Raw genomic sequence first — 16,907 nt, 5'->3', positions numbered from 1 at the left:
GTTCCGTTAAGACGCATTGAACCCATCCTAAGTTAGGACGAGTTACTCGTCCTAGGATTAATCCTAGCGTTTCGTGAAACCGGCCGAGACCTTTTATAATTCAGATCAGAAATTAACAGAGTCAATGAAACATGCTTTGATTTAACAAGTCTGCTTGTTTTGGAGCTAAATCATTATTCCTGTGAAGACTAACTCATGGGAACAATTTCATAAAGCCTGTATGCACATACAAAACCTGCTATGTAGAAAATACAAGTTTTGTTATGCTACAAAATTTGAGTTTGAGATTTACTGCAGTAACGCTTCTCACATTGTGTATTCCTATTGGAGATGATTCTTGCGTGGACATTCGCAAGACGCGACATATCTCAAAGACGCGACCATGGCCCAATTTCATAAAACCTGTAAGCACAAAAAAAGGTGCTTAGCATGAAATGTCTTCCTTAATAATAAAAAAACACAGGATTACCAACCAATTTTCCACGTGATTTTCAAGATAAGCAAAGGCAACAAGCAATATGCCACAAATAGAAATTTGTTTGGTAATCTTGTTTTTATCAAGGAAGAAATTTAATGCTAAGCAAATTTGTGTGCTTACAGGCTTTTGAAATTGGGTACCTACATCCATATAGGATAAAAACAATCCACGGATAAAAAACAAAACAAAGGTAAACTATTTGCAATTAAGGGTTATCTTCACAAAGCAATCTCTGCTCCACACTATTGTGCATTTGTTCATAGTTTGTTTTAAAGATCAGCCAAAAGGAGTTAAAAGACACTTGTTTACAATACAAATCATGTCGTATGCGACTTTATTTAATAAGCATGAGGCTTTCAAATCAGTACAGAAATCCCGATGCGTAGTACACACCCTAAAGTATTTATAAACTACTTGTAGAAAATACTACTCTATTTCATTCTCGTTTAGAAGACAATTCCAACGTCACATAAGACGAAATAAACTCAATAATTCATACACAATCTACATATTTACATCTTTTAGGTTCAATTATCAAAAAGAATTCGAGCAGTTTGAAAAAAAAAAAAAAACATCTTTCAATATAATAACTAAATTGTCATTTTCAAAACGACAACAGTGTACCACTTTCAGTGTATATATACAAAACAATTATGAAGAAAAAGTGCAGTACCCAGTTGTAGGTGCGTTAATGCACAATCAGTCAAACAAACGAGATGAAGTTCATAGCTGGCTAAATGAACACAACATGATTGTAGTATTAATGAGAATCAAGTTTAAAGTGACACGTTGCCTTGGATCGGTCGAGTTGGTCCATGAAACGCGTTTGAAACCGTTTGCTATAAAATTGACATGGTTAGAATGATGTATTAAAAGTAGAATATAATGATCCGAACAAACATGCCAAGAAATTGCATGGTTTTCCTTAAACGTCCATGAACTAACACTCAATTTTGTGCAGTCAACTTTTTGACCCCACAAAATGGCCGACCATGTAGTTCGCAACGTGTTCCGTTACGCTAGTATATTATATCTCATTTTTCCAGCACACCCAATTCAACTGATTTATTATGCTTTAGTCAATATCACCAACTAACATGCCATTATAAATGACACACTGCAGTCCAGACCCGTTCATTAAAAGTTTTTTCTATGTACTTTTTATTGTTCTCATTTATGACATTTGAAAATCCAAATCCAGCTTTTAGTGGCCTCTACATTATGTGTTATCCATCAGTATAAAAAAATAAGTTCCGACCACAGATTGTCTTACTATCTAATTTGGCAGCACTAAATTGCAATTATGACCAATGTTGGCAGCTAAGAAATAGTTGTACATACAAGTTTACCAATATGTGTCAATGTGTACAGTTTTATTTTACTGGATTGTATAGCAATCTTCCAGTTTTCAACCAGGGCCAATTTTCACAACTGCTAAGCACCAAACTTGTTTAGCATGAAATGTCTTCCTTGATAAAAACAGGATTACCGTCCAAATTTCCATTTGTAAGCAGTAATGATTCTTACTGGTATTCGGCTGTTGTTGCTTATCCTAAAAATCAAGTGGAAATTTGTTTGGTAAGACTGTTGTTAGCAAGGAAGATATTTCATGCTTAGCAAATTTGTGTGCTTAGAGGCTCTGTGGAATGGGGGCCAGGGTATGAATTAACTGCAAAGTGATGCAAAGACATCTTATTACAAGACGACATTTTACAATTAATTATGATTTATGGTTTACATCATTGTGCCATATACTTTTTAAGACATTGTAGAAATGATTTTAGATCACCTGGCTGAGTTATACACAAGTATGTTGATATGCATTTAAGGAATAAGTACATGTACTTAGAATGAACATTTCCAGATGAGAATGATTTGTTTTATAGAAGTTGGAACAAATCATTTCCAGTTCAAGACAAACAAATATATTCCATACATTGTACCGACTCGATGGAAATTCTAAACCAGTTAGTTTTAATAGTCATTGAACCAAACACTTCACAAGAGAAGGTTCAGAACAAAGCAATGATGAGAAAAAGCAAGTAAATCGCAATTTTTGAATTGAAGATTCAAACCAAATTGGTGTGGGCCAATATTTCAAAGAGCTGCTACAGCAGAAATGAGCAGGATACCAGTCACAAATGGTACTTGTGACATGGAAGTTTGGCTGGTAACCTTATTCTGGTAAGCATGATCTTGTTGTGCTTAGCAAGTGTAAAAATGAACTTATTTCGAGCAATAAAATTCAAACGAGTCATGTTTTTATGTGGTAAAGGCGTATGAAAAAATAAAAACAGATTGCAAAAGAAAAAAAAGTTGCTCAATGCCTTGATGATTCTTTTGACAGAACGCTCTGCCTAGTCTCAAACACAGAATGGATCAAACACAGGACTTAATAAAATATACTTCTAGGGGGTTACGATAATAGAGTTATATATAAGAACTAGAGGGCGCACTGGTGATGCTGCATGCACTAACCCGACAGGACCACAAGCGAGCCACACGCGCCATTTTGTGAGAACATTGAATATTAAGTACACGTTGGTGCGGTGTTATGATACACTATGCAATGCTTTTATATCAACTTAAGAAATGGGCGCACACCAGGTCAAGTATCTAGTCTTGTGCACCCTCTAGTTCTTATAAATAACTCTATGGTTATGATCCAGCGAGGCATTTTGGAAAAGAAAACAAAAACGATGCTGTGTGTCATTTAAATACAGATACCTTCATGACTTCTGTGGCTGCATTGCAAGAAAAACAAAAAAATAACTATTTACAAAAAGAACTAACTAAAAACACACAAAATTAACATTCACAAAATTATTGAATGCAATACGCTAAATATGTATATCAAAATTGGTAAACCATATACAAATGCATAAAAAAAGTGTATGAGGAAGATCTTGAAGCTAAATTGAGTGATTTTTAATTCACTTTGAAACCATGAATAACTTGATGGACAACGGTCTAGAATTTCGCAGATATCTCTGTGGCTACAAAAGCGGGGAGACCCATGGTTATTACTCAAAATAATTATTAGCATAAAACCCGACTTGGTAAATAGCAATGGAGAGCTGTAAAACTTTGTGAGAAACGGCTCCCTCTGAGGGTAACATAGTCTTTAAGAAAGAGGTTATTTCTCAAACATTGGTTCCCTCTCCTCCTCCATGCTTAGTTTGAGTGATTTTTGCAAAGCAGGAATTTTCTATACTTGTTTGCGCTTACATGCTTTATTTCTGCTTGAAATGTTTCCGCTAGGCAAAAGTTAGCAGGATACCGATAACATGTAGATAAGAAATGGCATTGTGGCTGATCACCATATTCTAGTTTGGATAACTTTCTTGTACTTAGCTTCTTGTTGTGAAATCGGGCCCAGGCTACAGCTGCTACCGTTGTGATTGGGATGATGCACTCGGTGTTCAATCGTCCTTATGGTACACAGGCCCAACGTGAGTCATGTATTTCCTGATGTATTCTTTGGCTTTGTGTTTGACGTTAGAGTTGACCTCCAAGTCTTCAAAGTTCTTGCAGTGTTTCAGCTCCTTATCCATGATGCCGTGAGTCAGCTTTATAAAGAGAATGGTTCAAACTGGGATTAGATGGCAATACATTCAGCGAGGGCAGGCTTCAAACAAGAACTATTGAATCTTGTTTATCAAGTAATACTCAGTAATAATAATAGAAATAATTATAACCAGACTTATATCACGCCTTTTGCCAAAGAATACCAAGCAAGGTAATTTTACTACAAGGGGAGTGGGACGAAGTTTGAATTATGAGACCTAATCCTTAGCAACATAGAATGGTTTACAAGGTGCTATGGCGCAATATGCTGCCAATCCAGCCAGGAACACCGGGGCGAACCCCATCTCTTTTCGATAAGTGCACTGGGTTCTTTTACATGCCTTTACACAACACATGGGACCAACGACTATACATCCCATCCGAAGGGCGATGCAATGGTTAAGTATCTCGTTTAAGGACACAAGTGTCACGGCTAAAGATTCGAACCCACACTCTCTGTCCGCTGGCCAATTGACATTTAAAACACCCGAGGACAAGTCAGAAATCCCTCAAAATGGTCCTAGTTCAGTGTTGAAAAGCATTACCAAAACTCAAAGAATAATGGTAAATTTTGATGCTCCAAACTAAAAGCCAACCATTAACTTTGACGCCAGTAATATGCCCTAAACTCTCACCAATTTGTCAGCTGACAAACTGGCTTTCAGAATCCCACAACAAAAATACTTCACTATACTCATGCATTTGTATTTAATACATAGTTTGTTGGGTATTTAATGATGAAGAATGAGATGACTTATTTACCTTCCGTGCCAAGTGTTTAAAGTCTTCCGTGTTTGTGATTCTTCCAAGCTTACAGTCAGGTTTACGATAAGTATTCAAGCAGCTAATTACGTAGTGAGACATCTGGAAAAAAAAATAAAAATAGAACAGATGTATGAGAATGCAAGGTTTATAGTAGGAAATTAATCAAAAACCTATTCATAGCCATTGAGGTAGACTCTACTACTTACTATTTTTTACAATTATACAATTTCTTTTAACATGGTTAAATAATCTGAAATACAAAACAATTTGAAAAGATTTTTGTATACATATTTCTAAAAACATTATATGGGAAAATTCTTCTTTTTTTTTTACACATAAAAACAAATGGCATTAAACACAAAAAAAGGATTAAATGGTACAATACAGAAACAGTAGGTCTATAATAAAAAGTGTAAAAGTAAACCCTACAAAGATGATGAAGCAGATACTACAAATTGTCAACAATAGAATAATAAGGAAAGCGGAGTTAGAACCAAATTTTAAAAGGGTTAAACGGTACAATAGAGAAACAAAAAATGTAAAAGTAAACCATAGAAGATGATGAAGCAGATACTTAAAATTGTACTCCATACATCAATAATAGCAAAATAAGGACAGTGGAGTTATAAACGAAGTTAAAAAGGGATTAAACGGTACAATAGAGAAAGAGTAGGCTTGCAATAAAAAGTTAAAAAGTATAAACCCTAGAAAGATGACAAAGCAGATACTAAAAATTATACATCATACATCAATAATGGAAAGTATACAAGGACAGTGGAGTTAGAACCTGAATGGTACCACAGCACACCAGTCCAACTGCAAATATTATTAACTTAATGGCAGCAGAAACAAAGGAACAACCATACCTCCCAGTTCTGGGCCCAATTTCATAAACTCTGTTATAGCACAAAAACTTGCTAAGCACAGAAAAAATCTTGCTAAGCAGAAACTGGTTATCAGCCGACACACCATAAACTTTACATTCTTGGGACCAGTATCCCACTCATTATAAAGGGGGGGGGGGTGTTTATTCCCATTGCAATCAATAACTGTTCATTCATTCATTTAGTCATTAACGATTCATTCTTAAAAAAAACAAAAATTCCCATGGCGAACAAGGGTCGAATTACAGGAAAATATACACAGAGTACAAACTTAAAGAGATGATAAAATTACACAGTTACAAAATGGAGACATCAAAATTGGTTTAGGACAGAAAAGATTTAGGTAGAAAAGATGTAGGTGCAGCCCGGTGAAACCTCAAGGCAATCTTAAGAAAGTAAAATGATCAGTCATTAAACTGACTATTATTGTGACAAACTTTACTAACATTGATCAATGTACAGAAGAAAGGTTAGGAATGTTAGAATCCCCTCAAGTTCCATATCTCAAGACCATGGCCAAGATTCATAGAGTCTTGAAGCACAAAAACCTGCTAAGTACAGGAAAATACTGCTCAGTAAAAACATGGCCTTATGGAGTACTTTGAGTACAAAGGATGATCTACATGTACACATAATGTAGCCTTTAATCATCATTTCAGGCTATTTAATCACAATCATTCTGATTTTCGCAAGGGACAAAAGAAAAACGGAAATTACACATTGTAAGAATATCATGCCTGTTAGTGGACACTTAACATTAATTTATGTTTGTACACCAGAAATTAGTTTGTCTATTAATTTCCACTCACTCACATAAACAACGGGTCATAAAAAAATTGGCTTTGAAGAAAATAATACATATTGAGCAAAGTGCCATCTAGAAACCCATAGGGCTTTAATCAATGACCCAATGTAGGTGACAATGGAAAAGCGGGTGTATTCATGCAAAACTAGGAACGAATGAGTTCTAATTATTCATTTTCGAAATGCTTTCAGAAAGCCGACTAACCTTTGACCTGAACTGCAGTTTACATCTCTTGGCTAGCTCACTCGATGTGTCAGCAGCTGCTGTAGTTGTACGTTTCTTGGATTTCTCGTCGTAGGTTGGCGTTCCGAGATCCATATCAGCTTCGTTACCACCGAGCACAGGTGCATTGCCGTCCCAACTAGGCATGTCCCACTGGGTTTGCCTGCACACAACAAACATTATTCGTATTTAATAACAGTTAACCACAAGGGAAACTGACTGGGTAAATTGGGATTTGAACTAAGAAGAAATTACTAGAGCAGGATTTGAACCGACGACCGGCAGATTACTGTTCCGGATTAAAGGAACACGTTGCCTTGGATCGGTCGATTTGGCCTTTGAAAATAATTTGACACCATTTTTTTTTTTCCTAAAATGCATATGGTTAGATAGTTAACTTAAAAGTAGAATATAATGATCCACACAAACATGCCTCGAAATTGCACGGTTTTCCTTTTACGTTGTTGGCATTTTGTGAAATGGCCAAACGTGTGTGTTAGCTGACAATTTAAAGAGTTAGAATTAGGACTAGTCCTAAGAGATATTAAAACCGTAAGGCTAGACCTAAAGCTAGGAAGAGTAACTCGTCTTAACTCAAGATAAGACTAGTTTAAAGGCAGTGGACACTATTGGTAATTACTCAAAATAATTATTAGCATAAAACCTTTCTTGATGACAAGTAATGGGTAGAGGTTGATGGTATAAAACATTGTGAGAAACGGCTCCCTCTGAAGTGCCATAGTTTTCGAGAAAGAAGTAATTTTCCACGAATTTGATTTTGAGACCTCAGATTTAGAACTTGAGGTCTCGAAATCAACCATCTAAACACACACAACTTCGTGTGACAAGGGTGTTTTTTCTTTCATTATTATATCGCAACTTCGACGACCAATTGAGCTCAAATTTTCACAGGTTTGTTATTTTATGCATATGTTGAGATACACCAACTGTGAAGGCTAGTCTTTGACAATTACCAATAGTGTCCACTGCCTTTAAACTCTTTGTACACACCTTGTGACAGCATGATAGTAGTAGACTTTGCCCTCTTGGTCCCTAGCCGTTCTCCAATTAGGAGGCAGTTGTGATTTTGGCTTGGAGGGGGGCGACGGGATACCCTGAGTAGCTGTTATACCCTGGTTAAGGTGCTGCTGAATCTGTTGTGCCTTCAAACAAAAAGAAAAAGGAAAAGGGGAAAAAGACCCTCAAAATCAAACAAATATTTTGGGTAGAATTTTGTTTTAGTTCTTCCACATTTTGATTGTGCAGAATAACCTGGTAAGACAAGGCTTTTTGGAAAGGATTATAGTTTAGATCTACATATAGAATGGTTTATTTAAACAATTGTCATGGGCAACCACATGCTAAATTGCAACAATTTACAGTAAAAAGGGAAAACAATACAGAATTCATGAGAACATACATGTATGATGTGATCATACGAAAGTAACAGGCATGCAACTGTAACTTCACCAAAATAGAGGAAATTACAAAAAACTCAATGTTTTCATGCGGTGTTTTTTTTTCAAGTTCGAATAGCACAAATGAGAATATAAACAAGCGGAATTCAGCTCATCCAAGTTGCATATTATGCAATAACATACCTGTTGAATGTTGGTGTGGACATTAGTTTCTGTATTAAGTGGCATGATGGTCTGAGTGACTAGCATTCCATCGGGAGTCACGAAGGTCACCGTCTGGGTTGGGGCAGCAGGCTGGGGCTGCAAAGGAAATCATCAATTACAACATTAATTCAGCAAATAACTAATTAACCAAAACTACTGGGTGCGTTCGTTTAGCTTCCCTGGGTCGACCCCGGTCTGCCCCGGTACAGTCGAATAGCTTTGACGGGGCTCACCTGGGTCAGCCCCCAGTGCCCTGCTTGTGGTGTGGGTCACTTGGGGGTGACCCGAGGTGCATGCCGTCACCACGACAGGGCGAGTGTGATCAGACGATTAGCTCTCGTCAGGGGCTCACCCGGGTGAGCACCGCGAGGTAGACCTAGGGAAGCTAAATGACACACCCACTTCAGTGATCCATTTCCCTTGAATAGAAGAGCCACAAAATGTACCAGTTGCTGCTCAAAAATCATCATTTGCTACTCAATATTGATACTCAGCGTGCACAAAGAAAGTCTAAATTGTTCACTATGCAAAAATGCTAAACAAAAATGTTCCCTGCACTTCACAGCTTCCATCTAAAAGACTGATAAAAGATAACAAAATGGAAACTTGGTTAAAGCAAAAGCAGGTTAAAGGTTAAAGCACAGCTATTGCCCTGGTGGCCTGTGCTTTTTCTGTTCTTTTTCTGTTGTTACCTTTATAAAGTACAAATACAAACATACAATTTCCCTTTAAAAGTGCACCTTACTGGAAGGAAAATACTGTGCCCTTTAAAGAGCGAAGTTCAAGGCCTACAAAAGTGATTTAAAAATAGGCCAAAAATGGTCAAAACTATCCCATGAAAATAGGTACATTTCCCCTGTGAGATTTAACCAACAATGTTTGTGTATTTGCATTGGCCTTAAAATCCTTTTGAAAATTTTGACGACTTTGACACTAGCCGCACTAGTCGCCCAAGCTTGTTGTTAAGTACAGCGACAAAGCAAAAAACCCAAATGATGTCTCCACAGAATGCATGTTTAACAAATAAATAACGCACTAAGCAGGGCACTTTAAACCTACCTGTGGCTGAATAACGTGCGACTGCGACTGCAGTCGAGTAGCTGGTTGAAGTTGCTGTACTTGAGGTTGTGGTTTCGGTTGCTGCGGTACAACAAACCTTGGTGGATGTGGAGCACCACTGACTACAGACACCTGATTGGGTAGAGGCCCAGGGGGTGCTGGTACTCTGAACTGAGGCTGGGGCTGGGGCTGAGGCTGGGGCTGGGGCTGGGGCGGTAGTACTGGCTGTGAATGAACGGGATGCACGGCAGCTGGATTCATGTCCCAGGCCTACAAGGACAAATTTTTTTTAAGATTACTTAAAACAATATTTTACAAGGGTGACCAACATCCAGCGCAGCTGATCATTTGGGACTCTCACAAAAAAATGAAAAGACATCAAACAGGCCAGACACTTAACGGAGGCAACGAAGGCAAATGCCTCCATGCCCCCTGGTCATTGGCTTGGTGCCCTAAATATGTCCTCAACGGGTGCCCCAAGGAGAAAATGCCTTGGTGCACTTGCCCTTTAAAAAATAAAGCAAACAGGCCTGATCAAAGATAAAATACAAAAGTGACCAAGACTTGGCAGAAGGCCCATTAAAAAGGGAAACTAATTACAAAAAAAAACCACAATGCCTTACATAAAAAGACAAAATGGACAAAGTAAAACAACCTTACAGCCAACCACACAAAACAATGGAGAATAAAAGTCCTGAAACCCATTAACTGTCGCTCTAAATACTGAAAGGCAAAACTTAATTGACTGATTACCAATTGAACCAACCTGTGGATCTTGTTCCTGCATCACGTGCATTCCCTCAATATGAGGAGGTACATGTGGGTGATGAAGAAGATGATCAGGAGGTGGCAAGCCCATGCCGTGCTGCTGCTGCTGTGCCATGTCTGGATGCATCTCTTCATACATAGGTTGACCCCCGTGTAACGGCATCGGCATACCATTCTCATCCAAAGGCATCATTGCTTGAGGATGCGGCATCATCTCATGATATCCCGGGTTGTTGGGATCCATGGGATGTGGGTACATCCCTTCAGGGGGAATGTCATTATGCTCCATGGGCATCCCCCGATCGAGCTGAAACATGTGCATCAAAGGGTGATTTGGATCCCCATCAAACGGTGGCGGGATCGGGAAACCGTTTTCGTCCACAAAATGAATGTGACCTTCCTCGTCTATGAAGTGTGGATGCTGTCTCAGGAATTCCTCTTCCTGTTTCTTGCGTATCTCTTCCTCCATGTCAGCTTGCTCTACTTGCTTCTCAAACAGCTGTCTTCTTTCCTTCTTGGAAAGCCCAGACTTCTCCTTCTTCGTTTGTTTCCCCGCCGGAGATCCTTCAACCGCAGATGTTGCTTCTTTCTTCCACGGTTTTCTCAGCTTAGGTAGTGTAGCCTTTGGGGTGTCCGGATCATTTTTCTCACTGACTGGAGTCGATTGTTTGTCCTCTTTCTCTTTGCTCAAAGATCTGCTGCGCCTCTTCCTGTCATCCCTTCGGTCAAAGCTTCTTCTTCTTTCCCTGTCCCTATCCCTGTCCCTGTCGTAATAGCGATCCGAATCACGACCCGAATCTCGACCTGAATCACGACTCCGTTCTCTCCGACTGTCCCTGTCGCGGTCTCTGTCTCGATCTCTATCCCGATCCCTATCTCGGTATCTATCTCGGTCTTTGTCGCGGTCTCTATCCCGGCCGTACCGGCGGTCTTTATCGTAGCCCCGGTCCCGATCCCGATCGCGCTCTCTCTCCGAGTAATCACGTTCTCGTTCACGATCTCTGTTCTTGGGTATCCGATAGATTTCCTGCAAAATTTAAAAAAGATCAGCTTTTATAAAAGTGGCTGTATCATACTAAGCTGAAAGAAACAAACAGTCTTAATCAAACAGTCAATTGGTTGTTCCCTGGTTATCAACCTTTATTTGATTTTAACAGACATGTAGTTTTGACTTTTAAATTCAAAACATATGTTAATAGGATTGAAGCTGGGGCAAGACTAGGGCTCAAATAGCGACTAGTGTGACTAGAGTGGTAGTCGTGACGGTTGAGTGCCACATCCAGTCGCGACTACCATTTTTTAACTACTCAGTTAAATGTGTCGACTACCTGCTTTAAGCTGATTTTTACTATGATTGCGCCTTCAGCAAACAATACGTCTGAATGCATCTTGAAAAAATAAAAATTAGTCGTGAATATTTGAGGCGTGACTAATCGAGTAGTAAATTGCAATAGGGGCCCAGGCATAGTTAAAAGCTTCTAAAACTTTGGGTAAAATAAATAAATCCGAATAGCCTACCTTGAGGGAGCTCCATGTTTCTAGTAGCTTTCCAGCCATGACAGCTATTCCTGATGCTGTATCACTCTTTACATCCACCTCAGCAGCCTCCAAGTCCGATCCTAAATCTGGCTTGCCACTACCTGATGTCTTCTCCAAATCGTCCATCTTCAAATCGGATTTACTTGTGTCTGTTATAAGCTCCCCTTCTTCGAGGCTGGTTGGCTTTATTGGAAGTTCACTTGAGGTATTGGGAGAATCCGCAACTTTTACAGGTTCACTGACTGTTTGCAATGCATCTTCACTTTCTAAGACGCTAGAGTCATCTAAGGTCGGTTTAGACTCCGGATTTGCTGTCGATACTGCCAAAACAGACTCTGGTTGTGCGTCCGATGCGATCGTGGACTCAATTGGCGATTCACTTTCATTTTTAATAAGTACTGTCTCGTCTTTTATCTTATCCGACTCGCACGACTGACTGACAATTTCCGACTGTGTTGCGCACAAAGAGTCGGCACTCACTGTTGTTTCAGCATCAGGTTGTTGCGTACTATCGCTCTGAGCGTTAGGAGTACTGCTGTCTACTTGGATTTTCTGGTCCATCCTCTCATCGATCGTGGAGCTCTTGTCAAAACTTTTTGGAGAGGTACTCGCACTGTCACTCTTTAATCTGTCCAAGTCTCCGTCGCTTTCAGAGTTGTCCGTCAATTTGGTCAGATCGCCCGGGGTGCTGTGACTTGCCATGGGGACCGACACGGGTGTTGCACAACGGGAGGGCGTCTCACTTGCGCTGGAATCGTCGACTTCCGTCTCCACTTTGGGGATGTTCTTCACCTTAGACCATCGCTCCACCATGGCGAAGATCTTGCTGTCTTCCAAGGCGTTCTTGTGTGGAATAGGTAATCTCACAAGGGTGTTCAGAATCTGAAAATTAACCAAAAAATAATAAAGTTTCATTTTACAGTCGAGTTGACCATTCCTGTGCGGAATGGGTAACCTCACAAGGGTGTTCAGAATCTATAAAATTAACCAAAAATAGTCAAGTTTCATTTTACAATCGAGTTGACCATTCTTGTGTGGAATAGGCTATCTCACAAGGATGTTCAGAATCGGAAAATTAACACACACAAAAATAAAATTTCATTTTTCAGTCGAGTTGACCATTCTTGTGCGGAATGGGTAAACTCACAAGGGTGTTAAGAATCTGAAAATTAATAAAAAATAATCAAGTTTTACCCACTCCATTGTTTTCTGGAGTGGGTAACTTTACAAGGGTGTTAAGAATCTTAAAAAATATTCTAAAAAATCTAGCTTCAATTTCAGTCAAGTGTACCGTTCTGAATTTTTTTTTTTTTTTAAATCAGGACCTCGCAATAACCAGAGTCAACCGTATTGAAACTTCTAAAGATGTGGACAACATACCTCCATTTTCAGTTCTAGTTCTGGTTTGTCACTGATGTCTACCATCCAGCTCCACAGTAACTTCAGCCCATGATGCGTCAGGAAATCCTTAAGACAGGTTTCATCTACAGTGTCCTGCAATAAACAACAACATTCAAATGGCATCAGTAACCATTGACATCAAACATTACCATTTTGTGTTGTCTATTTCTTCCTTTTGTTGGAAATCCTTGGATTGAATGTCACTACAATCTCGCACATGCAGGGAAACACCTCCAACCGGGGACCTCCTATTGTAACACTTTTGTTTGTATAACCCTTTTGCCAACAGCTCACAATGGTTTTGTGCACACTTTTCAACATTTACCTTTTCAGAGGAAATTCAAGAAACATTTGGCGAAATGCGTGACCGTGTGGTTTATAAATATTTGCACTATGTAATATTGCTGATAGAGCTGTTTCTGTTGAGCAACATTTTTCTGTGCTCAGCAAGTTTTTGTGCTTACAGGCTTTAAGAAAGGGGGCCTTGTTGTGGTAAAATCAGCCCCATTCCCTCTACCCTTCCACTTTGTCTCCTTCATTGTTTATCCCTTGCTTTTTCTGTGTCCTTACTACTTCTGTGTACATATAACCAAATTGCACTCTGTGACAACGTGATTGGCCTGCTCTCCATGCAACAGCGGCAAGCAAGGTATTCTTAGAAAATCAATTGGCAATAAATTATAAAAAACAAGCTCCAATCATATTTTGCGTGAGGGTTAGCAAATTACCTCTAATATTTTGAGCAGTTGTAGTCTGAGTGGGGTTGTTTCTGCCAGTACCATGTGCCGAGCGAGGTTCAGTGTCTGGTCATTCGTCTTCAAGCCTCTGCCATCAAGCTCAATGATTAACTGCTCAATCTCTTCATCCAACTAGGAAAACAAATGACATTTTACAACAGGTGAAGAGTTGCACAGCTAACAGAATACTTGATCAGCAAGAAAATAGCAGATAGATGTTGAATTTGCATCAAGGTTAAAGAATATATGGTTTAATAATAATAATAATAACTTACAGAGGCATCTTCAAAGCTTTCTTTACGTCTCCGTTCTACCGGTTCTTTCCTCTTGGTCGCAAAATCTTTGCCGATTACTGATTTAGACTGCCTCTTCTGCTTGCCGATGAAACCTCGACAGTTAGCTGCACCACATAAACACTTCTGAGCTTCCTCACTAATAGTCATTAGACACAAAAAAATTGTTGTTTAACAAAATTTTTTACAATATGCAGTTCTTTCCTACGAAAAATGTAATTGGCCAAGTCTCCACCTTATTTGTGTAAACATCCATGTTCACATAATACCTGTGCAACTATTTGGCTTAACAAGTCTTGGGCCTTACGGTGCTAGAAATCCTGTAAAAATACCCAATATTAAAAAAAAAAAAAAAAAAAAACAGAAGCTTGAACCCTCTGGCAATAGACCCCTCGCATATGATGTAATAAGTCCTAACAGAATCCTCACCGAAGTCATATACCGAAGTCATATACCTATCATTGGTCGAGGTTTGTGCGTGGCATGTACACTCATGATCACTTTGCTTACTTGACCCCAGCACTGGCAGTCTCTGTAAGAGGTCCATTTTTAACTCTATCCGCTCCCTATTTACACTATCCTTACCCGTATTGTTCAAACTGGTAGTCAAATGTCAACTCTGTTCCTGCAGGGATATATTTCTTGGTGAAGAACCCAACCCGAATCTGACCATTGACCGTCCACTACAAGAAAAGAAAAAAAGTGAGATAAATTTCTGTCAATATGGAAATACTACACCTTTAAAACAAAAATTTTAATCTGACTAAAGCCGGTTCGAAACTTCCTGCGAATACTATTCCGATACAAACTTTTACGCCACAGGGCTGTTTTCGCCACATTGTTCACAGTCAACAGACGCAAAATTACTTGTTGCGATTTTGTGACTTCACAATTTGTACCGCATTTGCATGAAGTATGAACCAAGCTTTACACAATTATAAAATGCATCATTTATACTAAGATAACTTGCGCAACATCCCTTTCTTTTGGCGAGACAAAATAGTCTCTGAGCTGTATGCTGAAAATCAGCAGTAGCATTTAAAAATATGAATGTCAAATGAAATGATACCTTCTGGGTTTCGCAGTTTGGATCACAGCTGTGGTTGATGAACCTTGACTTGTTGCCTTTCTTTGTAGCATCAATTATCTATGTTATAAAGCAAGGACAAAACATGACTTAGATTTGTTGGACAATGTTAATGGGAAATTAAACAACTAGTTTTTAAGTAAAGATATTTTTACCATATTTTTTTTTTTTTTTACCCATAATATTAGTATTTGTCTTGCGTCCAATTTTAACCATTTAGAGGCCATTCATTTCTGTATATTTATCACCACACGTCATAATTCATTGAAACAGCGACAACAAAATATCACAATAACTTGTAGAATGTTTCACAATGAAAAAGCTTCCACATGACATTAGTTGTAAAAATCAGTTCAACTGTTTTCTCCCAAATGTATTACATTTACAGATTTAAAAAAAAAATATTCAATTCTAATAAAAAATAAAAAATTCTTTTGCAGAAATACCGCCAGGGTAGTCGACATACAATGCATAATTATTTTAATGATTGATAAATCGACAAACCAAATAACGATCTTTAAAGGCAGTGGACACTATCGGTAATTGTCAAAGACTAGCCTTCTCACTTGGTGTATCTCAACATATGCATAAAATAACTAACCTGTGAAAATTGTAGCTCAATCGGTCATCAAAGTTGCAAAATAATAGTGAAAGAAGAAAACACCCTAGTCACACGAAGTTGTATGCGTTTAGATGGTTGATTTCGAGACCTCAAGTTCTAAATCTGAGGTCTCCGAAATCAAATACGTTGAAAATGACTTCTTTCTCGAAAACTATGACACTTCAGAGGGAGCCGTTTCTCACAATGTTTTATACCATCAACCTCTCCCCATTACTCGTAATCAAGAAAGGTTTTATGATGATAATTATATTGAGTAATTACCAAACGTGTCCACTGCCTTTAAAATAAAGTAAAATGTGCTTTCTTACCTCATCTGCCCTGAGAGCCATGAAATAGAAATGCAGGTTTTTATCCTTGTTGTAAAGTTTCACACGAGACTTGAACTCGGTATAGTTGAGCACCTCTCCACAGTATTCCATTACAAACTCATGCCTGTTTCAAAAAAATAAGATTAACATTCAAAAATTAAAGGAACATTACAGAATTGGTTTTTGCTAACAAAACAGTTGCTGGCAGTGTAAGCACTTTATGTAATCCACCAAATACATAAACTGACAAACCTGTAGAAGTTTGAGATCGATTGGCCATCTGGGTCACGAGAGAATAGTGACAAACCGATTACAAATTTTGCATTGCATTGATGCCAAAATAAAAATTAATAAAACGCTCATTGAGCGATTAACTCCAAACGCGAAGTTATATTATTTATTTCTCATCAATATGACATTTCAGACACAAATATTTCAAAGGATGTTTTCTACTATCATCATCATTAGACCGTGTAATTTTTATGTAAATCTGTGATCTTCACTGTTTTGGTTTTTTACCAATTCTGTAACGTTCCTTTAACTTTGGATTGAAGATCCTAAAATATTCAACTTGCTTAGATGCTTTTTTTTTTCACTTCAATGCACATTTATTTTTCATTTTTGGCAAAAGGAATTCTGGGGTGTGTAAATTTGATGTTTATTATCAAAGTTAACACATAACAGACAGCTGAATAAATGAATGTGCTACACAATTAAATTAATGACCACATTAAATGTGTACATCTGTTT

General features: G+C 38.3%; 1 protein-coding gene across 6 annotated transcripts in view; it reads right to left on the bottom strand.

The window, feature by feature from the left end:
- Positions 1-396: 396 nt before the first annotated feature.
- The window catches only part of LOC139939447 (uncharacterized), a 34,110-nt gene continuing 17,599 nt past the window's right edge, over positions 397-16,907 (bottom strand). For all 6 annotated transcript variants that reach the window (XM_071935372.1, XM_071935376.1, XM_071935375.1 and 3 more), the window contains 14 exons: positions 16,158-16,281; positions 15,210-15,287; positions 14,726-14,823; positions 14,123-14,279; positions 13,839-13,979; positions 13,090-13,203; positions 11,689-12,591; positions 10,169-11,197; positions 9,403-9,672; positions 8,323-8,439; positions 7,733-7,884; positions 6,704-6,884; positions 4,808-4,909; positions 397-4,047 (listed from right to left, as the gene is read on the bottom strand). In XM_071935372.1, coding sequence (XP_071791473.1) covers positions 3,901-4,047; positions 4,808-4,909; positions 6,704-6,884; positions 7,733-7,884; positions 8,323-8,439; positions 9,403-9,672; positions 10,169-11,197; positions 11,689-12,591; positions 13,090-13,203; positions 13,839-13,979; positions 14,123-14,279; positions 14,726-14,823; positions 15,210-15,287; positions 16,158-16,281 — 3,613 coding nt within the window. In that variant the 3' untranslated portion in view covers positions 397-3,900. The remainder of the gene's footprint in view (positions 4,048-4,807; positions 4,910-6,703; positions 6,885-7,732; positions 7,885-8,322; positions 8,440-9,402; positions 9,673-10,168; positions 11,198-11,688; positions 12,592-13,089; positions 13,204-13,838; positions 13,980-14,122; positions 14,280-14,725; positions 14,824-15,209; positions 15,288-16,157; positions 16,282-16,907) is intronic.

Source organism: Asterias amurensis, chromosome 7 (assembly GCF_032118995.1).
Source record: "Asterias amurensis chromosome 7, ASM3211899v1".
Lineage (NCBI taxonomy): Eukaryota > Metazoa > Echinodermata > Asteroidea > Forcipulatida > Asteriidae > Asterias > Asterias amurensis.
Note: the sequence above shows the minus strand (reverse complement) of the source record. Positions and strands in the feature narration are given on the sequence as shown.